The sequence below is a fragment of the Melanerpes formicivorus genome, unplaced genomic scaffold (assembly GCF_026170545.1).
Source record: "Melanerpes formicivorus ecotype bairdi unplaced genomic scaffold, bMelFor1.0.p_v2 SCAF_21, whole genome shotgun sequence".
Classification (NCBI taxonomy): Eukaryota; Metazoa; Chordata; class Aves; order Piciformes; family Picidae; genus Melanerpes; species Melanerpes formicivorus.
The window spans coordinates 11,843,816-11,868,254 of NW_027142373.1; the positions used below are offsets into that span (position 1 = coordinate 11,843,816).

At 57.8% G+C, this 24,439-nt stretch overlaps 1 protein-coding gene across 1 annotated transcript; it reads right to left on the reverse strand.

Moving 5' to 3' along the window:
- Positions 1–14,868: 14,868 nt before the first annotated feature.
- Positions 14,869–20,860, reverse strand: CCDC42 (coiled-coil domain containing 42). The gene is made up of 7 exons (XM_068151733.1): positions 20,784–20,860; positions 19,710–19,815; positions 19,475–19,579; positions 18,871–19,065; positions 16,711–16,932; positions 15,526–15,684; positions 14,869–15,063 (listed from the first exon to the last, which is right to left on the reverse strand). The coding sequence occupies exons 1-7, from the start codon at positions 20,858–20,860 to the stop codon at positions 14,965–14,967; spliced, it is 963 nt and encodes a 320-aa protein (XP_068007834.1). The 3' UTR covers positions 14,869–14,964.
- Between the last annotated feature and the right edge of the window lie 3,579 nt (positions 20,861–24,439).

Consider the following 24,439-nt stretch of genomic DNA (forward strand, 5'->3'; position numbering starts at 1 on the left):
CCTGCCAGGAGGCCGTTCAGTCCTGCCCTCCAGTGCCCCAGCCAGCACCCCTGGGCTTGGCACCAGGAGCTGAACATAGAGTGCCATGTAGGAGGCTGCTGAGACCCTGAGGTCACCCTGAGCCTCAGTTCCTGCTGTCCCTTCTGATCACCCACCCCTGCTGAGGTGGCACAGAGCTGCTCATGCCAGCACAGCAGGGCAGGGGCTCTTGCTCACTGACTGAATGTCTCTGCCATCTCCCCTCCTTCCTGCCCTGCTGCCCTGGAGGCTGCTGTGGGAGGCCTCCCACTTGGGTGGCTGCTCAAGAGCTCTGGCTGCATGCTGGCCAAAGTGCTCAGTCCAGCTCAGTCCTGCTGCCAGCTGCTGGAGGGGCTTGAGATGGTTCTGCTGCTTGGGTCACTGTCTGACATGCGCATGCCAGCGAGATGGCTCCAACCCCTTTGGCTCTTCCCATGGCACCTAGCAGCACCTTCATCCTTATAAAACACACTGCAGGGGGGATCCCTCTTAGTGCAATGCCCCAGGCAGGTCCATGCTCCTCCTGCACTTCTTTATCAGCACTGCCAGGAAGCTCAGTGTGTGGGAGCCTGCTCTCTAGCCTTGGCAAGGAGGTCTCCTCTCACTTGTCCTTGCTGAGCAATCCCCTCCCCACAGAGACCTTCCACAGCCTAAAGCAGTCCCTCTGCACGTTCCCAGGGCAGTGCTCAGCACGACAGAAGGTCATCTCTAGCAGATGTGACCCTGGTTGGGTTCCTGTCACCTCAGAGCTGACTTGAGTGGTCTCACTCTGAAGCCTGTTCCTGTGGCCTGTTTATGGTTCACATCCCCCAGCATCCTCCAGCCACCACCTGCCAGGTCCTGCTGCTCTTCTTGCTTGGGAGAGGCTTCAGTGTGGGCTGGAGGAGCACCCTGCAGGCCACAGGGGCAAACGAAGGCCCTGATTGCTCCTTTCTGCCCTGCCAAGCCTGTGTGGTGCAGTGAGGTGCAGCAGAGAGCTGGGGCTGCTGTCCAGGCAGGGTGGCTGTGGCCATCATCAGCACCATCCATCCTGGAGCTGACAGGACAGACTGGGTCACTCACTCCCTGCTCTTCCACAAACTGCAGGGGCTGCTTTGCTTGGTCACTCTGCAGTGCCCCACGGGTGGTGCACCACAGCTGTGTGCTTTGCTCCACCCAAACCAAAGCCTCCACCCCTAGGAGACTCTTCTCAGTGTCTTTGCCTTCCCCTGAGCCTGCTTGGGAAGGGTGAGCAACTGAGCCACCTTGGATGGTTGGACTGAGATGGAGCCAAAGGCAAAGAAGAGCTCTTGACCCAAAACTTGCTCCCTTCCCCTAACCCATCCCTACTTTCACCCCACAAAGCCCCAGGACCTCAGCCTGGGGGTGCTTGAGCAGGGAGATTGGCTGGGGAGGGGGGTGGGCAAGGTGCTGGCCTGGTTTGATCAGTGTTGGCTGGCTGTGTTTGTGTGGCTGGGTGTGCAGAAGGAGACAGCTCCTGGCCTGGGCACAGCAGGGTAGGTGACCCCTGTTTGAACTGATGGCAAAGGTGTGCAGCACACAGGAGCCTCCCTGTTCCATCTGCATTGGTTGCAACTCATACAAATAAATGTCTGCTGGAAGGTTTGCTTTGCAGATCCTTTCCCCACCTGGGATCTTTTGCAGAGAGATGTCTCAGGCTGTGGCACAGGAAGGTGCTTGGAGAAGAAAGAAGATGGTAAAAGGTCAGGCTGGAGCCACTGGTACTGCAGAGCACAGGGCAGCTGGAGGTCCAACCCTTCCATTTCTGGCTCCTGACCTAACATTGCACTTCAGAGCCAGGCTGGGGAATCTTTGCAGAGGCAAGAAACAGCCTCCATGGGTTGATGTCCTTTGATGCTCAGAGTGCTGAACACTTCTGATGTATTTGTTCACTGGTGACAGCCTTTTGTCCCACCAAGCATCACAGGAGGGCTGTGGAACATCAAATGTCTTCTCTATGTGGATCTGAAGGGAGTCTGGCTGCAGCTTCCATGCTCTTGGCCTCCTGACTCACTGTCTCCAGTAGCCCAGCTCCCAAGTGCTCCCAGGAGGAGGAAGAGGACAGGCAGGCCTGCGCACTGCAGGGTCTCATGGGCTGTCACAGACTCACACAGGATGGTAAGGGTTGGAAGGGAGCTCTGCAAATCACCCAGTCCAAGCCCCCTGCCAAAGCAGGGCACCCACAGCAGCTTGCCCAGGAGCACAGTGCCCAGCTGGGCTTGGAAGCTCTCCACACCAGGAGACTCCACAACCTCTCTGGGCAGCCTGCTCCAGGCCTCCAGTCCATCCCATGGACAGAAGAGCAAAGCTCAGCATGGGCACCCCTTGGGCCAGCAGAATCAAACCCTTCCCTGCAGCCAGTCCAACCTGTAGGCCAGCTCTTGGCTGGGACTGGTTGTCCTCTTTGCACCAGCCCTGCTCCCCAGGCTGCTGCCTGCACTGCAGCCCAGCCCCAGCCCAGGCTGCTCTGCTGGCCCAGGTGGAGCAGCTGGGAAGATCCACCTGCACAACAGCTTTGCTTCAGGGCTTTTGCCTTCTGATAGGAACAATCTCTTGCCTCATCTCTTGTTCACTGACCCCATCCCACGGGCAGAAGGGCAAAGCTCAGCCTGGGCACCCCTCGGGGCAGCAGAAGCAAACCCTTCCCTGCAGCCAGTCAAGTCAGAGGCATTTGGGTGCAGAGCTGGGCCCCAGCTCGCCCCGGGGGCTGGGCTGGGGCTGGGCTCCCATCTGGGCTGCTTCAAGAGGCTGCAGAGCAAAGCCCCCGCTCCCTGCTGCCCTCCGCCAGGCGCCCGGAGCCGAAGAGGCTGCGGCCACCAAGGTACCTGAGGGAGTGGTAGGCTCGGGCCAGGCGCCCCAGGATGCGGTCGTCCCCCAGCAGCAGGATGCGGGCAGTGTGCAGCCTCTGGAGCAGGGCTGCGGGCCCCGGGGCGGGGGCAGCTCTCCTCTGCAGCTTCCCTGGGGGCTTCAGCCCAGCCCCGTTGCAGCCAGCCTGCAGGAAGGCCACGCTCTCCAGGGGAGAGGGCTTCTTTCTCATGCCCCCCTTCCTGTGCAGCCGGGAGTGCTCCGGCTCCGGGCTGGGGGGGAGGGAGTCCTCGGCCGGCAGGGGCAGGTCTCTCTCGATGCCGCTGTCGGTGGAGAGCACGGAGAAGCGAGGCTGCAGGCAGCACTCGCAGCCACAGAGGATGTCCTGCATCTCAAAGGCGTCCAGCTCCTGGCTGAGGCACTCGGGCTCGCAGCTCTGTGCCGCTGGGCGGATGAACAGCACCAGCTCCTTCCCTGCGGGGAGAGAGAGGGCAGCTGGAGAGAGGCAACCGGAGCCAGGCTGAGCCCCAGTGCTGCTGCAGCTCCCCTCTGTTATACAGACCCTAGGGCCCACAGCCCCGGCAGCAGGCCTGAGAGGAGTCAGCTCCTCAGTGCCATTCCCCATGACAGCTTGAAGAGAGCTTCCCTGCCCCTGAAATCAGCTCCTTTGGGCAAATCCTGCTGCAGCCTGCCCCACAGCCTCCTTGGGCTGTGAGCGTTCAGAGGCCACCTTTGGGCAGCAGAGCTGGGCCAGGGGATGGACCCAGGGCTGCTCTGAAGTGCTTCGTGCAGCTACTCAGGGATGTGCGCTGGAGCAAGTGGACAGAAGGGAGCTGCTTGTGCCACATCTCTCAGGCCTCACAGAATTGTCAGGGCTGGAAGGGACCTCCAGGATCTGCCAGTTCCAACCCCCCTGCCATGGGCAGGGACACCGCACACCAGAGCAGGTTGCTGGTCCTTCCTCTTCACGAGGAAAGCTCCTGACACTCCTCGCCGGCAGCAGCGCTGCCGTCCCTGCCCCAGGAGCCAGCGCTGCACACCCTGCTCCAAGCAGCAGTCCCTGCCCTGGGCTGCAGTGCTCTCGGCCGTGGAGGCTGCGGCAGCGCTGTCCGCTCGGAGGTGCTGACTGCCTCTGCCCTGGCCATTGGCAGCTCACACAGTATCACTCAGTATCACTAAGGGTGGAAGAGACCTCAAAGATCAACAAGTCCAACGTGTCACCACAGACCTCATGACTAGACCATGGCACCAAGTGCCACATCCAATCCCCTCTTGAACACCTCCATGGATGGGGACTCCACCACCTCCCTGTCTGCCGGGCAGGAAGCTTCTGGAAGCTTCTTCCCTGAGCCATGCCACAGCCCCAGGCTCCCTCCCCAGCCCTGCTGCACACAAGCCCAACACATCCTCTCAAGCCTAACACATCCTCTCAAGCCCAACACATCCTCTCAAGCCCAACACATCCTCTCAAGCCCAACACATCCTCTCAAGCCCAACACATCCTCTCAAGCCCAACACATCCTCTCAAACCCAACACATCCACACAAGCCCAACACATCCTCTCAAGCCCAACACATCCATTCAAGCCCAACACATCCACTCAAGCCCAAGACATCCTCTCAAGCCCAACACATCCTCTCAAACCTAACACATCCTCTCAAGCCCAACACATCCTCTCAAACCCAACACATCCTCTCAAGCCCAACACATCCTCTCAAACCTAACACATCCTCTCAAGCCCAACACATCCTCTCAAACCCAACACATCCTCTCAAACCCAACACATCCACTCAAGCCCAAGACATCCTCTCAAGCCCAACACATCCTCTCAAACCCAACACATCCTCTCAAGCCCAACACATCCTCTCAAACCCAACACATCCTCTCAAGCCCAACACATCCTCTCAAACCCAACACATCCTCTCAAGCCCAGCACATCCTCTCAAACCCAACACATCCACTCAAGCCCAGCACATCCTCTCAAACCCAACACATCCACACAAGCCCAACACATCCTCTCAAACCCAACACATCCTCTCAAGCCCAACACATCCTCTCAAACCCAACACATACACACAAGCCCAACACATCCTCTCAAACCCAACACATCCTCTCAAGCCCAACACATCCTCTCAAACCCAACACATCCTCTCAAGCCCAACACATCCTCTCAAGCCCAACACATCCACTCAAGCCCAACACATCCACTCAAGCCCAACACATCCTCTCAAGCCCAACACATCCTCTCAAACCCAACACATACACACAAGCCCAACACATCCTCTCAAACCCAACACATCCTCTCAAGCCCAACACATCCTCTCAAGCCCAACACATCCTCTCAAGCCCGACACATCCACTCAAACCCTCATTGCCTCTCATGCTCTCACTCCCAGCCCTTGTCAAAAGTCTCTTCCTGGCTCTCCTTAGCTCCTTTCAGGCACTGGAAGCTGCTCTGAGGTTTCCCCAGAGCCTTCTCCTCTCCAGGCTGAGCAGCAGTAAGTTTCTGTATCTGTGAACACTTTTGTTTCTCTTTTCCACCATTAGGTTTGTTTCTGTTTCTCCACACCAGGCTCTGGCTCATCCCTGCACTTCCTTTGGGTCCTGCTGGGGTTTGCCGCTTGTGGCTTCCCCTGGCGGAGGCGGAGCAAAGATCCCCTCTGTGTCTGCTGCTGGGGCAGCACCGTGAGCTGAGGCTTAGGGGCTGCCTCTGCCGAGCCAGACGTGCCCCTGCACTGCTGCCTGTCCTGTCCAGAGCTCCCTGCCCAGAGCTCCCTACCCTGTCCTGCCCAGGGCTCCCTGCCCAGAGCTCCCTGCTTTGTCCTATCCAGAGCTCCCTGCCCAGGGCTCCCTGCCCTCCCCAGAGCTCCCTGCCCTCCCCAGAGCTCCCTGCCCTCCCCAGAGCTCCCTGCCCAGGGCTCCCTGCCTTGTCCTATCCAGTGCTCCCTGCCCAGGGCTCCCTGCCTTGTCCTATCCAGTGCTCCCTGCCCAGGGCTCCCTGCCCTGCCCTGCCCAGAGCTCCCTGCCCAGGGCTCCCTGCCCTCCCCAGAGCTCCCTGCCCAGGACTCCCTGCCCAGGGCTCCCTGCCCCTCCACAGCTCCTGCCCTGCCCAGGGCTCCCTCCGTCTCTCTGCAAGTGCTGTCGGGGTGCTATGGAACCAGGGCTGTGCAGGTCCTGCGTGACACAGGCAGCTCTGAGTGCCTGGCAGCAGCGAGCCCATGGGGCTCAGGGCTGCCCATGGCACCTGGGCAGGGAGGGAAGCAGGCTCGGCCCCCAAGGGCTGCCTGCTGATGCTGAGCCCTCTGGGGCTGGCAGGGCACCTGCCACACTGCTGGCATCAGGCACTGCCTGTGGCAACCTTGACCAAGGCTGCTGGGACTGGGGGGGTGAAACATGGCCAGGGACAAGGGGACAGATGGCATCGAGCTGCAGGGGCTGGGCTTGGAAGCTCTCCACACCAGGAGACTCCACAGCCTCTCTGGGCAGCCTGCTCCAGAACAATCTTTATTCTCCTTTTCACCCCCAGCAGGGATTTATTGGCATTTTACTACTTCTCTGCTCAAGATCTGTGAAGAGTTTTAAAGGCCTAGCCTAAAACTGCCACGGTGCCTGAGAGCAGGTCTCCAGAGGGGCATCCTGAAGCACCTGGAGCTGTCAGTGCCCTCCTGCAGAGCCAAGCTGTGTGCCACAGCATGTCTCTGTCACTTGGACTACACAATGGCCTCTCTGCAGCTGGCAGAGAGCCCTGCAGTGGGAATCCCACCATCAGTGCTGGGGCAGAGAGCTCAGCAGTGAGCAGCAGCAGTGCCAGCTCATGCCCGCGCTGGCGGAGCGGCAGGCTGCTGCGGAGGAGATGTTGACAGAGTCCAGATGAAACAACACAGACGTCTGGGTCTGCTGGGGATCTGCCATCAGCAAGAGGCAAAACAGTCTGTAGATGTAGCCAATGTTTGACTCAGCTGCTCTCTGTGCCAAGGAAAAGATGTCTTGCTGAAAAAGAGAAGAGAAGACCCCAGCCCCACAAATCCCACAGCAAGCAAAGCCAGAGCCTGTGGTAGCCCGAGGAGAAGGCAGCCTGGCAGCACCAAACAACTTGCTTGGTGTAGAACTGTCACTGACCTGAGCCCCTGGTGAGGTCATTGTAGGCTTTACTTCCACATCCCAAGGCATCACAAGGCACATCAGCTTCTCTTTGCTCAAGAAATCTCATCCAGGCCAACCCCCTGCACCCAGCAGGGGCATCCCCAACCACAGCAGGCTGCTCACAGCCCCAAACAACCTGACCTGCAATGCTTCCAGCCATGGGGCAGCTCACACCTCCTTGGGCAGCCTGGGCCAGGCTCTCACCACCCTCAGGGACAAACATTTCTTCCTTCTCTCCAGTCTCAATCTCCCTCTTTGAGTTTCAAGCCATCCTTCCTCATCCTGTCACCACAGGCCCTGCTCAAAACTCTGTCCCCAGCTTTCTGCTCAGCCCTTGAAGCACTACAAGGCCACCAGAAAGTCTCCCTGGAGCCTTCTCTTCTCCAGGCTGCCCAAGGCCAACTCTCAGCCTGGCCTCACAGCAGAAGCCTGCCCCCAGCTTCCATCCAGATCCGCGGTGGAAGAAGGGTTATTTGCAGTGCCTCCTGGTGATCTGGCTCTCGAGTATGGCTTGCTCAGGGCTGGCTAAGGACTCTGCACCGGGGGAGATCTGCTGTCTATGCCCTGCTGGTGTGGCATGAATGGCACATAAGCAAAGGCAAAACATCTCCCCAGGTTTCACTTACAGAAGCACAGAATTCTCTGGGCTGGAAAAGCCCTCTGAGGTCACCCAGTCCAGCCTTCAACCCAACCCCAGCATGGCCCCTGAACCATGGCCCCAGGTGCCATGGCCACACCTTTCGTGAACACCTTCAGGGCTGGGGACTCCACCACCTCCCTGGGCAGCCTCTGCCAGTCCCTGACCACTCCTGCAGCAAAGACATTTTTCCTCCTCTCCAACCTAACCCTCCCCTGGCACAATTTCAGGCCATTTCCTTGCCTTCTATCACCTGAGACTAGGGAGAAGAGCCCAACCCCTACCTCATTCTGACCTCCTCCCAGGGAGCTGCAGAGAGCAATGAGGTCTCCCCTCAGCCTCTTCTCCTCCAGACTAACCCCCCCAGTTCCCTCAGCTGCTCCTCCCCAGCCCTGTTCTCCAGACCCTTCCCCAGCTTTGTTGCCCTTCCCTGGACATGGTCTGGCACCTCAATATCTTCAGTTGCTGGTCTCTGACCTCCTAAACCCAGGTGTTTCCCTGGGGGGGGACATGGTTGGGGCCACAGAACCAAGCTGCAGAGCAGCATCCACACCTGCTGCACCTTCCTGTTCAGTAGAGTAAGGGCTGGTGGGGCTAAGGAGGGGCAAGTAGGATCTCAGGACCTGGTCAGGAGCAGAAATCTTCACCTTGGCTTTTGGGTAGAGCTACAGGGCATGCATCTGTCTTGGGTGACAGGTGGACACTGCCAGGCCCAGCCTGCTGAATGGAAGCAACAGAGCCCATTGCAGCAGGTCAGAAGGTGCCTGGTCAGACCCCTGGGTCCCATCAACCTCCTGTCCTGTGCTGAAAGATCCTCGGAGGAGCTTAGCTCAGGCACCCAGTCAAGAGTCAAGTCTCCAAACTGGCCAGTTCTCAGCATCCAAAGGACTTCAGCAGCCCTGGGCCAGCATTCTGCCCTCCCCATGAGCCCAGCCTGGAGACAACCCTGGCCCCAGCCTGTCACTTGCTGAGCAGCAGGCTCAGAGCTGCAGCCTCCCTGTCCTGCTCAGCGGCAGGGCAGAGCTGCTCCTCTCCCTTCAGCTGCTACCAGGGAGAGGCACCAGAAGGGCTGAGGAGGTGGCTGTGGGCAGAAGGAGAGGGGACAGCTGAGTCACCTCTCAGGATGGATGTGAGTGCTCCTGGTCCCCTTGGATGTGTCACTGCCAAGAGGAGAGGCAAGGGCACAGCATCGGCTCTGCTGGGATGAGTCATGGGTTGGCTTTCCCAGTGCAGGCAGCAGCCCTTGGTGTCGTCACTTGTGCCTCTACAAGACATTTACCAACCTTCTCCAGGCCCCCTGAGGGCCTCAGCAAGCTTCACACTCCCCTGCTTGGCTTTTTGTCTCTTCTGGAGAGCAGCAAGCAAGGCCAGGCCCTGAGGATGCTGCTGGCTGTGGGCTGAAGGCTCTCACACCCAGCCCTGGCACGGAGAGCTGCTGTCTCCTGGGAGGTGACATGGTCCTCATGAGGCCCAGCTGTGAGGCTGAGGACTGGATAACTCCCTGCAAACACCACCACAATGCATTTGCTTCCCACTCAGACACTGACTTACACCAGGCTGAAGTGCTCTCCACCTGCCTCTCAAGGTCACCTCCATGGTCCCAGACATGGGGGAGACTGCAGCCAGTCTGAAGGTGTCTGCTTGCTGGGGAAGGAGCCCAGACAAGGCAGCAGGAAGGGGTCTGTGGGAAGTCCTTCCTGTGCAAGGAGCCACTGCAGACCCTCAGACACTGTCAAAGGCAAGGGAAAGCCTCCCACTCACCCTTACCCCATGTCTTCTTCATCCCTCTTACTCCCACACCCCTCAGATCCTATCTGTGTCCCACACTGTTGATGTGGCAACAGAACACAGAACATCCCTCCTGGATGGCCAATGGGTAAGGAACCAACCCCTTCCCAGCTCTGTCACTTATCCCCTGGGCCCCTCTGACTGAACATCTCTTTCTTCCTTGCAGCCTGTGGTCCTTGGAGCAGACTGTGCACACACACAGCAAGTGGAGCAGAGCCCTGAGCACAGTCCTGGTTTCATTGTCACTCCATCAGGACACAACCCTGGGCTCCTACCACGCTGCCAAATGGCAGTTTTCAGCCCACTGACAGCAGATGTGAAGGGCAGGGCTCTTGGTGCTCTCACAGGCTCTGTGACCCCTTCTCCACCTGCCAGGGGCCTGATTGTCCCTGCTCAAGGTCAGCCCTGATGCCAGCCATGCTTCCTGGGGTCAGACTGCTGGAGAGGCAAAGACTGAGAAGGAACTCTGTGGAGCTTCCCTGGAGCTTCCTCTGCTCTGCTCAGGAGCTCCATTTGTGTTTAGACTCTCACCCTTTGTCCCTGCCTTGCAGTAAGCCTCTGCCCAGCCTTGTTCCTGCCTGAGTCCCACCTTGCCTTGCTGACTTGATTTCAGATCTTCACCTTGGACCTGCTTCACAGAGTCATAGAATCACAGAATCATAGAACTGCTAGGGTTGGAAGGGACCTCAAGGGTCATCCAGTTCCCACCCCCCTGCCATGGGCAGGGGCACCACTGCAAGGCAGTGAGGACATCACTGGACACAGCCATGAGCCCCTCTGCTCTTGCTCACACACCATGGGGGCTGCAACCTGCCGGTGAGGGCATCCTGCTGCCTGCTTTGCTGTCACCTGAGCTCCTTCCCTTGAGGAGCAGCCCACTCTTGCCATTCCCTGACAGCTATTATCCCAGCTCTATGGAGGAAGCATAATTACATCACTCCTGTGTGGGCACTCGGTGGCTGCAGCAACCTGCGCCAGCTGCTGCTGCTCCTCACCAGCTGAAACCTCAACTGCCACTCACCTCCCACTGCTCTGGAGAGCAAGTCAGGAGAACATGAGGGCCTACACTGCACTTACATGGCAGGCTTTCCAAGAGGAAGGAGCTCTTCTTCCCCACAGAGCAGCTGAGCAGCAGGCACTGCCCTTGCCTCTGCCACGGAAGCCTTCACTCTGGTGCCTGCTTCTGCCCTGGCGTTGCTGAAGGCACTTGTCTCGGTCAGGAGAGGGAAAGAGACTCAGTTCTTATCGAATGTTCCTGTGTTGTGAACTGAGAGGCACAAACCAGGCCAACATATCAACAGCTAGGCTATTGATTACATAAATAAAGTGGAAAATAAAGTGGACATAAGAAGGGCAGAAGGAGAAAATAGAGAGGGAGGGAGAGACGAGAGAGAAGAGGAAAGAAATGATATTACCACACCCCTCATCCCCCCAAGACAGTTTGAGTCTGTGGAGGAAAGGTGCTGCAGGAGATGTTGGGTCTGGAGACAAAGGCTGCTGAGGCTTTGGCTGGAGAAGAGATGTGGTCCTCTGGGCAGCCTGGGTCTGTAGAGAAAGGCTGCTGAGGCTTTGGCTGGGGAAGAGCTGTGGTCCTCTGGGCAGCCTGGGTCTGTAGAGAAAGGCTGCTGAGGCTTTGGCTGGGGAAGAGCTGTGGTCCTCTGAGCAGCCTGGGTCTGTAGCTGGGTCTCTTCAGCTCCATGAGTTGCAGCCTCTTCAGCTCCATGAGTTGCAGCAGGCAGAATTTAGGACATGGAGAGAGGGTTCAGTCTGCTTCCTCCAGGCTCCAGGGCCTCCTTTCCCCGGAGCAGCACTGTCTCAGCCTTTCCCTTCTCTCCTGCTTTCCTTCTCAGCAGCATTGTCCTTCTCCTGTGGTTTCCTTCATCTGTGTTTGTGGTTCTCCATTTCTCTTCTGCCAAGCCAGTCTTTTATACAGTTTTTAGTCCTTAGCTATGTGCCCAAGTATTGTCCCTCAGGAATTCAGGGGCCAGGCAATCATCCTCAGGCAAGGATCCAGGTATGGCTCCCCAGGCAATCTCTCTGTGCATTCCTGTGTGTTTGGGCAGGGGGCTGGATGAAGGGGGCAGCTCTGCCTCCTCCTTCTCCATCTGCCTGCCCCCACACTCCTTACACATCAGGAGGCAGGTGGTGAATCCACTGTCTCACCCTTCCCAGCGTACTTGATGGGTGGAGATGTCTCGTGCATATTCCCCAGGGTGGCCTGGGTCCATTGCTGTCAGGCCAGCTGTGGCCCAGTGAGCAAGGTTATCTTGGCACCTTCCAAGAGTCCTCCCAGTGGCTCTGCCCAGCACACATCAGCTCTTGTCTGGGCAAGCAGCAAGTGGTTTTATCTTTGTGGAGTCACACCAGGAGAGACAAGCTTTTAGTCTCTCACAGCACTGCACAGGGCCAGCTTCTGCTGCTGGAGGCTAACTCACTAAGCTTCAGTAGTCCAGCTGCACTTCAGTATCTGAAGAGCACCCCCAGGCAGGCTGGGGAGGGACTGTTTAGAAGAGCCTGAGGGGATAAGGCGAGAAGCAGTGGCTTGAAACTGGAGCAGGGGTGGTTTAGGTTGGACATCAGGAGGAAGCTCTGCACAGTGAGGGTGGGGAGAGACTGGAACAGGCTGCCCAGGGAGGTGGTTGAGGCCTCATCCCTGGAGACATTCAGGATCAGCCTTGCTGTGGCCCTGGGCAGCCTGCTGTGGCTGGAGGTGTCCCTGCTGCCTGCAGGGGGTTGGACAAGATGCCCTTGGAGGATCCCTTCCAACCCAATGCAAGCTGAAGCTGGGAAATCAGTTTTCCTGGATGAGTTCTTGCTGAGACCTGGCCTCTGGTGCCTATGGTACACCTATGGTGTCTATGGTGCACCTATGGTACACCTGTGGCACCCCTATGGTGCCCCTATGGTACCTATGGTACCTCTGGTACTGTGCTTCTTGCTGGGTTATGAATTGCAGCCTGCAGAGGTAGCAAAGGCACAGAGGGAGCATCCTCTGCACCTCAGGCTCTGCACTCAGTGTCCCACCTGCAGCTCATCCTTCACCTGCTGCCCAGACAAGCAGCCAGCACCAGCTCTGGGCTCCACCTTTTCCCTTGTCACTGATGAGAGCACAGATCTGGGAAAGGGAGGGGGTTAACCTGGGCCTTCCTCACTCTCCAAGGAAGGGCTCAAGTCCTTGAGCAACCCCCAGGTGTTGGGAAGATGGACCAGATGGGTTCAGACTCTTCTAGAAGATACATCAGCTGAATCCACTGCCTGCAGACAGGAGTAAGTGCTGGAGAGATGGGAGCAAGAGCAGGTGATCACAGAATCATTAAAGCATCACAGAATCCCAGAATGGGTTTGGGTTGGAAGGGACCTTCAAAATCAGCCAGCTCCAGCCCCCTGCCATGGGCAGGGACACCTCCCACCAGCCCAGGCTGCTCCAGGCCTCATCCAGCCTGGCCTTCAACACCTCCAGGGAGGGGCAGCCACAGCCTCCCTGGGCAGCCTGTGCCAGTGTCTTCCCAGCCTCCTCCTAATGTCTTTCACAGGATGGTTTGGTTGATAAAGACTTCTGAGGCCATACAGTCCAAGGCCTTTCACTTCCAAATCTGCAATCTTGTGTCCTTGATCCATCAAAAGAGCCTCCCCCAAAACTCTGAGCCTGGCCTGACCTCCACAGTGTATCTCCAAAGCCATTTTTGCTCCTCTTGTTCTGCATTCACCCTGTGGGCCCTCAAAATGAGCACAGAGCTAAATGCTCTGTGCAGTAGCTTTGCCTGGTTGAGCCTCACCTTGTCCATTCTCCACACTTTTCCCAGCAGCCTGAGGGAGAGTCATGGAATCACAGAACCATAGGGCTTGTTTGGGTTGGCAAAGCCCTCTGAGATCACCCACTCCAGCCAGCAACCCAACCCCACCATGGCCACCAAACCTTGGCCCCAGGTGCCATGGCCACAGGGTTCTGGAACACCCCCAGGGCTGGGGACTCCACCACCTCCCTGGGCAGCCTCTGCCAATCCCTGACCACTCCTGCAGCAAAGAAATTGTTCCTCATCTCCAACCTAACCCTCCCCTGGCACAATTCCAGGGAGTGAGGTGGTGAGAAGGTGAGGTTTAGCATGCAGCACAGAGCTGTGCAGAGACATCCACATCCACAGCTGTGCTGGCTGTGCTGGTGGAACACCTCTCAAGTCCTCCTGCAACACAGGCATGTCCTCCCCCCAGCACTGTGACAACCCTCTCAGATAGCTCACATCTCCCTCTTTGAGACTACATTCCTGTCCTGCATGCTTTGCTGGGACACAGAATCACAGAATGTTAGGGGCTGGAAGGGACCTCAGAAGCTCATCCAGTCCATCCCCCTGCCAGAGCAGGGTCAACTAGAGCAGGTCACACAGGAACACATCCAGGTGGGGTTTGAATATCTCCAGAAAGGGAGACTCCACAACCCCCCTGGGCAGCCTGCTCCAGGGCTCTGGCCCCTCACAGGGATTTAACTCTTCCTCCTGTTTCCATGGCACTTCCTCTGCCTCAGCTTCCACCACTGCCCCTTGTGCTGGCATTGGGCATCACCCAGCAGAGCCTGGCTCCAGCCTCTGGGCACTCACCCTGCACAGCTTTAGCAACAGCAATGAGGTCACCTCTCAGGCTTCTCCTCTCCAAGCTACAGAGCCCTCAGCTCCCTCAGGCTCTCCTCCTAAGGAAGATGTTCCACTGCCTGCAGCAGCTCTGTGGCTCTGTGCTGGACTCTCTCAAGCAGTTCCCTGAGCTCCTTCCTGACCTGAGTGGCCCAGAACTGGACACAATACTCCAGGTGCAGCCTCACCAGGGCAGAGGAGAGGGGCAGGAGGACCTCTCTCAACCTACTGCCCACAGCCCTCCTAATCCACCCCAGGATGCCATTGGCCTTCCTGGCCAGCAGAGCACATTGCTGGCTAATGGTCATCCTCCCACCCACCAGGACCCCCCAGGTCCTTTCCCCTTCACTGCTCTCCAGCAGCTCAGTCCCCAGCCTCTCCTGCTCCATGGGGTTGTTCTTTCCCAGGTGTCAGACTCTCCCCTTGCCCTTGTTGAACTTCATTCCTTGTCTCCCTGCCCAGCTCTCCAGCACAGCCTTCCTGTGCCAGCCACTCCACCCAGTTTGGTGCCAGCAGCAGGCTTGCTGACAGTGCCCTCTGTGCCCCCAGCCAGGTGATTGATGAATCCATTGAACAGCACTGCTCCCAGTACTGATCCCTGAGGGATGGCAGCGCAGGTGTCCCGAGGGGCTCCACTCCATGCAGGCCTGCACTATCTCCTGCCACCAGAATCCCATCTGCCAGAGGAGGCACCCAGTGGGGGGGAGCTGTGGGATGGAGCTGCTCTGATGTTTCCAACCCTCCCAGGAAGCAAGGAGACTCCCTGGAAGGTTTGGTTCTTTTTAACAGCATAAAAGGTATCAGCAGCTCTGCAGGACAGAGGAGCCAGCAGGGCATGAAGCTCCACTGGTGTGAGGTTTGGTGGAGTCTACAGCAGCTGCAGAGCCCCCAGTCCTCCCCTCCCACCCTGCTGAGCTTTTGCAGGCAGGGCAGGTGGTGTGGCTGTGTCCTTCACAGCTCTGGAGGTGCAGCTGCTCGCCGGCGTCTCCTCCGTTTCCTCAGCTTCACTTTCATGCAGAGGTCTTTGATGTCTTCAGTAAGATGCTGAGTCTGGGGTGGGGAAGAGAGATGGCAGAGCTCAGATCTAGGATGGGAACAGGAGGCAGAGGAGAGCTCCTTTGGAGCACAGATTTCACCAGCCTGACTGAGTAGGAGGGTTAAGGCACTTGGCTTGCTGGCCCTGCACCACCAGAATGGGCTTTTGAGGGCAAGACTGAGCCCAAGGCCAGAGGGATTGAAACCAGACCTTGGCCATGGGAAGATCTGTACCTGCTGTATCCTCTGCCCCAGCCCTGCTGGCTCCCTCTCCTTCTGCCCCCACAGGAGCCCTCACCCTGCTCAGGCAGGAGGGGTTTGCTTGGTGTCCTCTGCTCATTGCCCAGGCCCAGGGGAGAGCCCAGGAGAAAGGGGAGATGTCTGCTGGGCTCTGCACTTTCCCCTCCCTTTGGGCAGCTGAGGGTCATTACTGCTGCACTGCCAGGACAGGGATGAAGGGCTCTGGCTTGGCTCTACCATGCTCATCTGTGCACAGCTGTCATCTGCTGGGACATTGAGGTTGACTTCCATCCACAATCTGGTGATCTGGAAGAGGTTGAGGATGGCCATCTTGCTGCAGCCCAGCCGCTGGGTCTTCTCTGCAGTGAGGTCCTGGAAGCTGCCCCAGCAGGTCTCCTGAGGGCAGAGGGGACAGGAGGCATGGGGGGAGAGGAGAGGTTCAGAGAGGAGAGGAGAGGAGAGGTTCAGAGAGGAGAGGAGAGGTTCAGAGAGGAGAGGAGAGGTTCGGAGAGGTTCAGAGAGGAGAGGTTCAGAGAGGTTCAGAGAGGTTCAGAGAGGTTCAGAGAGGTTCAGAGAGGTTCAGAGAGGTTCAGAGAGGTTCAGAGAGGAGAGGAGAGGAGAGGAGAGGAGAGGAGAGGAGAGGAGAGGAGAGGAGAGGAGAGGAGAGGAGAGGAGAGGAGAGGAGAGGAGAGGAGAGGAGAGGAGAGGAGAGGAGAGGAGAGGAGAGGAGAGGAGAGGAGAGGAGAGGAGAGAGGAGAGGATAAAGACCTCAGAGATCATCAAGTCCAACCTATCACCCAACACCATCTGATCAACTACACCATGGCACCAAGGGCCTTATCCAGGCTCTTCCTAAGCACCTCCAGGGATGGGGACTCCACCACCTCCCTGGGCAGCACATCCCAGTGGCCAATCTCTCTTGCTGGGAAGAACTTCCTCCTCACCTCCAGCCTAAACCTCCCCTGGCACAGCTTCAGACTGTATATTCTTGTTCTGGTGCTGGGTGCCTGGCAGAAGAGACCAACCCCCACCTGGCTACAACCTCCCTTCAGGGAGTTGGAGAGAGCAAGAAGGTCTCCCCTGAGCCTCCTCTTCTCCAGGCTAAGCAACCCCAGCTCCCTCAGCCTCTCCTCCCAGGGCTGTGCTCCAGACCCCTCCCCAGCTTTGTTGCTCTTCTCTGGACACCTTCCAGCATCTCAACCGCCTTCCTAACCTGAGGAGCCCAGAGCTGGACACAGGACTCAAGGTGTGGCCTAAGCAGTGCTGAGCACAGTGCAGGATGAGCTCCCTGCTCCTGCTGGCCACACTTTTCTTGCTGCACCCCAGGATGCCATTGGCTCTCTTGGCCACCTGGGCACTCTGCTGTCCCATAACACAGCCAGGCCTTGGAGATCTCCCCCTGCCCATCCCACACGTCCTCACCCAGAGGAAGACTTCCTTCTGAGCCTGGTCAAAACACTCTGGGAGCTGCTCCATCTCATTTTGGTACTGCAGGATGCCAGCTTCTATCTGTTCTCTGTGCTGCTTCAGGAGCATGTCTGCTTGGGCAGCCAGTTCCTTGTCCTCCTGTCGTGACTGCAGCAGGTCCTTGCTCATCCTCAGCAGTGTCTTGTAGCGCCAGATGATTTCCTGCCTCTCCTCAAACTGCAACACAGGACTCCTTTTGTCAGCACTCCCTCTCTCCTCCCTTCACCTCATGACTGCAAGCCTCATGCTGCTTGGCACCCTGCCTTGAGCAGGGACTATGCCTCCCCCAGCTGAGAGACCTTCCCTTCTTCCTGCCCCAGCTGGTGTGTGAGCATCACCACATGTCCTGCATGGTGACATCCCCTGTGCCTGTCCCAAGGCTGTCCCTGTCCCACAGCTGTCCTTGTCCCATAGATGTCCCTGCTGTGAGCAAGGAGAGATCACAGAATCACAGACTGTTGGGAGCTGGAAGAGACCTCAGAAGCTCATCCAGTCCAACCCCCCTGCCAGAGCAGGAGCACCCAGAGCAGGTCACACAGGAACACATCCAGGTGGGGTTTGAATATCTCCAGAGAGGGAGACTCCACAACCCCCCTGGGCAGCCTGCTCCAGGGCTCTGGCACCCTCACAGGAAAACATTTTCCTCCTGTTTCCATGGCACTTCCTCTGCCTCAGCTTCCACCACTGCCCCTTGTGCTGGCATTGGGCATCCCCCAGCAGAGCCTGGCTCCAGCCTCTGGGCACTCACCCTGCACAGCTTTAGCAACAGCAATGAGGTCACCTCTCAGGCTCCTCCTCTCCAAGCTACAGAGCCCTCAGCTCCCTCAGGCTCTCCTTGTGAGGAAGATGTTCCACTGCCTGCAGCATCTTTGTGGCTCTGTGCTGGACTCTCTCAAGCAGTTCCCTGAGCTCCTTCCTGACCTGAGGGGCCCAGCACTGAACACAATACTCCAGATGCAGCCTCACCAGGGCAGAGGAGAGGGGCAGGAGAACTTTTCATGACCTACTGCCCACAGCCCTTCTCATCCACCCCAGGTTGCCATTGGCCTTCTTGGCCAGCAGAGCACATTGCTGGCTCACAGCCAACCTCCCACCCACCAGGACCCCCCAGGTCCTTTTTCCCTTCACTGCTCTCCAGCAGGTCAATCCCCAGCCTCTCCTGCTCCATGGGGTTGTTCTTTCCCAGGTGCAAGACTCTCCCCTTGCCCTTGTTGAACTTCATTCCATGTCTTCCTGCCCAGCTCTCCAGGAGGCCCAGAACTGGACACAATACTCCAGGTGCAGCCTCACCAGGGCAGAGGAGAGGGGGAGAAGAACCTCTCTTGACCTGCTAACCACAGCCCTCCTAATCCAGCCCAGGATGGCAGTGGCACATTGCTGACTCATGGCAAACCTTCCATCCAGTAGGACCCCCCAGGTCCTTTTCCCCTTCACTGGAAGATGTTGCAGCTCTCCCCCACAGTGAGCAGTGCTTTGGGGAAGCACAACTGCAACCACCAGCACTGAGTCAGCCAGGGGTGGAAGGGGCAGAGCAGGGAAGCACAACTGCAACCACCAGCACTGAGTCAGCCAGAGGTGGAAGGGGCAGAGCAGGGAAGCACAACTGCAACCACCAGCACTGAGTCAGCCAGAGGTGGAAGGGGCAGAGCAGGGAAGCACAACTGCAACCACCAGCACTGAGTCAGCCAGAGGTGGAAGGGGCAGAGCAGGGCCTGCAGGAGCAGGAGAGACAGCTGGAGTGGTGGCTGGGCACAGCTCTGGGGACAGCTGCCTAGCTTCTCATTCCCAGACAGATTTTCACTCCTCCCAAACCACCCATGAGATGTGAACCTGTGGCACCAAGGAGTCCTCACTTCCCTCAGCCCTGAGCTTTTCCCTCTTCCAGGACTTTTTCTTTGCCTTTCTCAAGCCTTCATCTCCCTTTCTGGTTCTTTTTCCCTAACCCTGGTCCCCTTGGCTCATCTTGGCTGCAGGGAACCTCTGCCCATCCCATCTGAGGTCCCTGGGTTTGACCCAGTGTTGCCATCCCTAGACCTGCCCTCTCTCCCCTCGCTTTAGCCCCCATGTGAGGCCCTCCTGGAGGCCCTGCTCTGTGTCCCTCACACCCAAACTCACCTGTGAGATCTTCACCACATCCTCTAGACTTCTGTGGAAGATGGAGTACTTCCTTGCTGTGTGGCAGTGCTTCAGGTACTGTCTCCTCAGGGCTTCCAGCTCCCTCTTAGCTCTCAGGAGCTCACTCTCCATCTGCACGGTCCTCTCCCTCTCTCTGGTGGCATCTTGCAGAGCTCGGATTGGCACCTCCTCGTCCTGGTGGTGTTTGCCCCATCAGCACACACCCAGAGGGGAAGGCAGGCGAGATGGAGCTGGGGTCATTCAGCAGCACGGGGAGGAGAGAGCTTCACAACGCAGAGAGCAGGACTGGGGCACCCCTGGCAGCCTTTGCCCCCCTGTCTAACAGCAGCATCCCTCTTGCACTGACCCTTTGGTCTTGTGGCCAGGTCCCTGGGGGGGACAAGCTGAGGCTCCTCTTGGGGGAATGTTTGGGGCCTTCAGGAGATGGCACTGGGACAGGACAAGCTCTCTCCTAAGGGTTTCCCACATGCCTGTGCCCTGTCAGTCCTGCTCCTCAGCCCTCCAGGCTCAGGGGAGGCTTGGCCAGAGGTGGTCTCCCTGGGGAAGGGGAGGAGGTGGTGGTGCAGCTGAGGGTGAGGTGTACCTGTAAAATCCTCTCTCCCTTCTCCACATAGGGTTTCATCTGCTCCTCCTCTACACAGAGGGCCTTCCACCAGCGCAGAATGAGCTCCATCCTCTCCCTGAAGGCCTGGCAGCACCACAACCACCGTGAGAAGGCTGCCTGCACCCAGAGCCACTCACCTGCCCACTGCTGCCCTCCAAAACACCACCCCATAACACCTCCCAGCCAGGCCCCATCAGCCTCCCATCTTTCTCACCTCTTCCTTCACCTCCACAAGCTTCTGCATCTCTTTGGCTTCTTTCTTCTTGTCCTGGAGGTGGATGAAGGAAGACAGGGGCTCCTCCTCTGTCAGTTTGAGCTTCCTGCCACAGAAGTTCACCTCAGGGTTACAGGTTGGGGCATAGAATAGAGTCATAGAAACAACCAGGCTAGAAAAGACCTCAGAGACCAGCAAGTCCAACCTATTCCCTAGCATCTAACACCTCCTGACAAGCAAACCATGGCTCCAAGTGCCACATCCAAGCCTTTTGTGAACACCTCCAGGGATGGGGACTCCACCACCTCCCTGGGCAGCACATCCCAAGGGCCAATTACTCTTTCTGGGAACAACTTTCTCCTCACCTTGAGCCTGAACTTCTCCCTGCACAGCTTGAGACTGTGTCCTCTTGTTCTGGTGCTGCTTGCTGGGAGTAGAGACCAACCCCCTCCTGGCTACAACCTCCCTGCAGGGAGTTGGAGAGAGCAAGAAGGTCTCCCCTGAGCCTCCTCTTCTCCAGGCTAAGCAACCCCAGCTCCCTCAGCCTCTCCTCCCAGGGCTGTGCTCCAGACCCCTCCCCAGCTTTGTTGCCCTTCTCTGGACACCTTCCAGCATCTCAACATCTTTCCTAACCTGAGGAGCCCAGAACTGGGCGCAGGACTCAAGGTGTGGCCTAACCAGTGCTGAGCACAGGGCACAATGACCTCCCTGCTCCTGCTGGCCACACTGTTCCTGATGCAGGCCAGGATGCCCTTGGCCCTCTTGGCCACCTGGTGGCCATGGTGTTGGGGTGCTGTGACCCATCTACCCCACCCTGGGTGAGCTGTCAGAGCTGGGCAGCCCAACAGCATCTCAGATCCCACCTGGCTGCATGGAAGCCACATCCCTCCCCTGCAGGGATCCCTCTGGCACAGCAAGGGAAGTGTTACAGGGAGGAACAGGGCTGGGGAAAGGAGGTACAAGAGGAGACTTAAGTGGTGGAGGTAAGGGATGGGAGTTTGCCATGTTGAGGGAAGGAAGGCTGGAGGAGATGAGAGCACAGCAGTGCTGGAGGCAGGGGAGCAGCCTCCTCACCTGATCAGGGTCAGGAGGTTTTGCCTGTACTGCATAAGGAAATAGGCCAGCAGGTCCTCTTCCTCCGTGGTGGCCATGGCTCCAGCCTGCCCCAGCAAAGCCCAGGCAGATCAGGCTCTCCCAGCACTGCACCTCTCCCAGCTCAGCCCAGCAGCTGCCCTGCAAGCCTGAGGCCTTGGCACTCTGTTGGAGAGGCAAATGGGCAGGGGATGAGCCCCTGGGTGCCTCTTTCCTCCACTTTCCCAGGATCTTCCTGGCCCTGGTTGTGTCTGTGGCCAGCAGCTGCTGGCATGGCACAGTTGCTGGGGACACCTGGATGATGCTCAGGTGGTTACCTGGCAACTGAGATGAGATGAAGTCCTTGCACCAGTGAGGGGGACTGAGCACAGTGGCCAGCACCAGGACCCTGCAGATCTTTTTCCCTTCCTTGCATTTTCCCTGCAGCTTCCTCTTGGCTTGGACAGCAGCACTCTGAGCTGGGTTGGGAACTGGCTGGAGGCTGAGTCCAGAGGGTGGTGGTGAATGGTGCCACAGCCAGCTGGCAGCCAGGCACCAGTGGTGTGCCCCAGGGATCAGTGCTGGGCCCTGTGCTCTTTAACATCTGCATTGATGATCTGGATGAGGGCACTGAGTCCATCAGCAGTAACTTTGCAGATGACACCAAGCTGGGGGCAGGAGTTGATCTGCTGGAAGGTAGAGAGGCTCTGCAGAGGGACCTGGACAGGCTGGACAGATGGGCAGAGTCCAAGGGCAGGAGATTGAACACATCCAAGTGCCAGGTGCTGCACATTGGCCACAGCAACCCCAGGCAGAGCTACAGGCTGGGGTCAGAGTGGCTGAGAGCAGCCAGGCAGAGAGGGACCTGGGGGTGCTGGTGGACAGCAGCTGAACAGGAGCCAGTAGTGTGCCCAGGGGGCCAGGAGGGCCAATGGCATCCTGGCCTGCATCAGGAACAGTGTGGCCAGCAGGAGCAGGGAGGTCATTGTGCCCTGTGCTCAGCACTGGTTAGGCCACACCTTGAGTCCTGTGTCCAGTTCTGGGCTCCTCAGGTTAGGAAAGATGTTGAGCTGCTGGAAGGTGTCCAGAGAAGGGCAAGAAAGCTGGGGAGGGGTCTGGAGCACAGCCCTGTGAGGAGAGGCTGAGGGAGCTGGGGTTGCTTAGCCTGGAGAAGAGGAGGCTCAGGGGAGACCTTCTTGCTATCTCCAACTCCCTGCAGGGAGGTTGTAGCCAGGTGGGGGTTGGTCTCTTCTGCCAGGCACCCAGCAGCACCAGAACAAGAGGACACAGTCTCAGGCTGCACCAGGGGAGGTTCAGGCTGGAGGTGAGGAGGAAGTTCTTCCCAGCAAGAGAGATTGCCCATGGGGATGTGCTGCCCAGGGAGGTGGTGGAGTCACCATCCCCGGAGGTGTTTAGGAAGAGCCTGGCTGAGGCACTCAGTGCCATGGTTGAGTTGATCAGATGGTGCTGGGTGAGAGGTTGGACTCAATGATCTCAAAGGTCTTTTCCAGCCTGGTTAATTCTATTCTATTCTATTCTATTCTATTCTATTCTATTCTATTCTATTCTATTCTATTCTATTCTATTCTATTCTATTCTATTCTATTCTATTCTATTCTATTCTATTCCATTCTCTGCTAAAACCCAGCCCCCTGTGTCCTGTGTCCTCTGCTCTCCTGGCAGGGTCTCTCATCACCCCTGACCTCCACGTCCCACTGCCTCAGAGCTTTTTCCCTCTGTGCCAAAACACCAGATGGAGAGAGAGTTAAACTGAGAGCCCCTCAAGGCTGCTTGGCCACTGCTCTGCACCTGGGGGCCTCTCTCTGGGGGGCTGAGGGAACCCTTCACTAAAATTAACTCCTTGTTTGCTCCACTCTCCAAAATCAAGGAGTGGCCTCCAAGTGCCAGGTGGGGAAAACCTAGAGGTGATGGTGGCCTTGGGCTTGTCTCCTTCCACAGGAGACTTCACTTCTGATGTTTGCTCCTGTCAGTCTCTGGCTACAGGGATCATAGACCCATGGAATGGGGCTGGAGTAGGGTTAGGTGCCATGGGCAGGGACACCTCCCACCAGCCCAGCTTGCTCAAGGCCTCATCCAGCTTGGCCTTCAACACCTCCATGGAGGGGACATCCACAGCCTCCCTGGGCAACCGGTGCCAGTGTCTCACCAACCTCACTGCAAAGAATTTCTTCCTCATCTCCAGTCTCAATCTCCTCTCTCCCAGCTCAAAGCCATTGTTCCTCATCCTGGCACTCCCAGCCCTTGTCACAAGTCCCTCCCCAGCTCTCCTGCAGCCCCTTCAGGTACTGGAAGGCTGCTCTGAGGTCTCCCTGGTGTCTTCTCCAGGCTGACCAGCCCCAACTCTCCCAGCCTGTGCCCACAGGGGAGATTTGTGGCTTGCCCTCCAACAGTTCCAGGTCCTTCTGCTGTTGGGATCTCCAGAGCTGGATGCAGGTGGGGTCTGCAGGGCTGGTCTCACAAGAGCAGAGAGATTCCTGAGGGCCACTGAAGCTGAAACACTCCTGGCTTGGTGGAGCAGGGGATGGCTCTTGGTGGGCAGAAAGCTTCCTCACAGAGTCCTGACTTGCATCAGGGAAATTCTTTTGAGGCAGACAGCATCCCTTGCTCATTCTGAACCAGTAGGAGCTGGTGGGAAAGGCTGCCAGATCCATCTGGCACTTCAAACAGCAGGAAGATATATGGCCCAGGAGGGGACCATTTGTTCTGTGAGAGACACTTCATGTAGAGACAAAGGACCCAAGGCTGGGCAGGGAATTCGCCTGCCTCTCAGTACCAGCTTCAAAGTGATGCCAGCAGTGACCAGTGACCTCCCTTCCCTGCACCCTGAGGTCAGCACCGGGCTCCTGGCCATGCCCACAGCTCAGGCAGCTCAAACCTGCTCTGCCAAAGCACTTTCTGGACCTTGGCAGGGACAAGTCTGCCCCAGGACTGAGGCTTGTACCTGCCTGTGAGGGCAGGTGAGGTGAAGTCAGGTGAGGGCAGGTGAGATCAAGTGAGGTGAGGTGAGGTGAGGTGAGGTGAGGTGAGATCAGGTGAGGTCAGGTAAGGTGAGGTGAGGTGAGGTGAGATCAGGTGAGGTCAGGTAAGGTGAGGTGAGGTGAGGTGAGGTGAGATCAGGTGAGGTCAGGTAAGGTGAGGTGAGGTGAGGTGAGGTCAGGTCAGGTCAGGTCAGGTCAGGTGAAGTGAAGGGGCCTCCCCCCCTCCTCCACAGCCAGGAATTCTCCCTGGAAAAGTCATAGAATCACAGAATGGTTTTGGTTGGAAGAGACCTTTCAGATCACCCAGTCCAACCCTGAACCCAGCACTGCCAGGGCACCACCAACCCATGGCCCTCAGCACCACATCCACACAGCTCTGAAACCCCCCCAGGGATGGGGACTCCACCACTGCCCTGGGCAGCCTGGGCCAGGCCCTGACAATCCTTTCCATGAAGAAATTGTTCCTCATGTCCAACCTAAATCTTCTCTGGTGCAACTTGAGGCCATTTCCTCCCATCCTGTCAGTTGTTACTGAGGAGAAGAGGCCAACCTCCACCTCATCCAACCTCCTTCCAGGGAGCTGTGGAGAGCCAGAAGGTCTCCCCTCAGTCCTCTTTTCTCCTGGCTAAACAACCCCAGCTCCCTCAGCCAGTTCCTCCT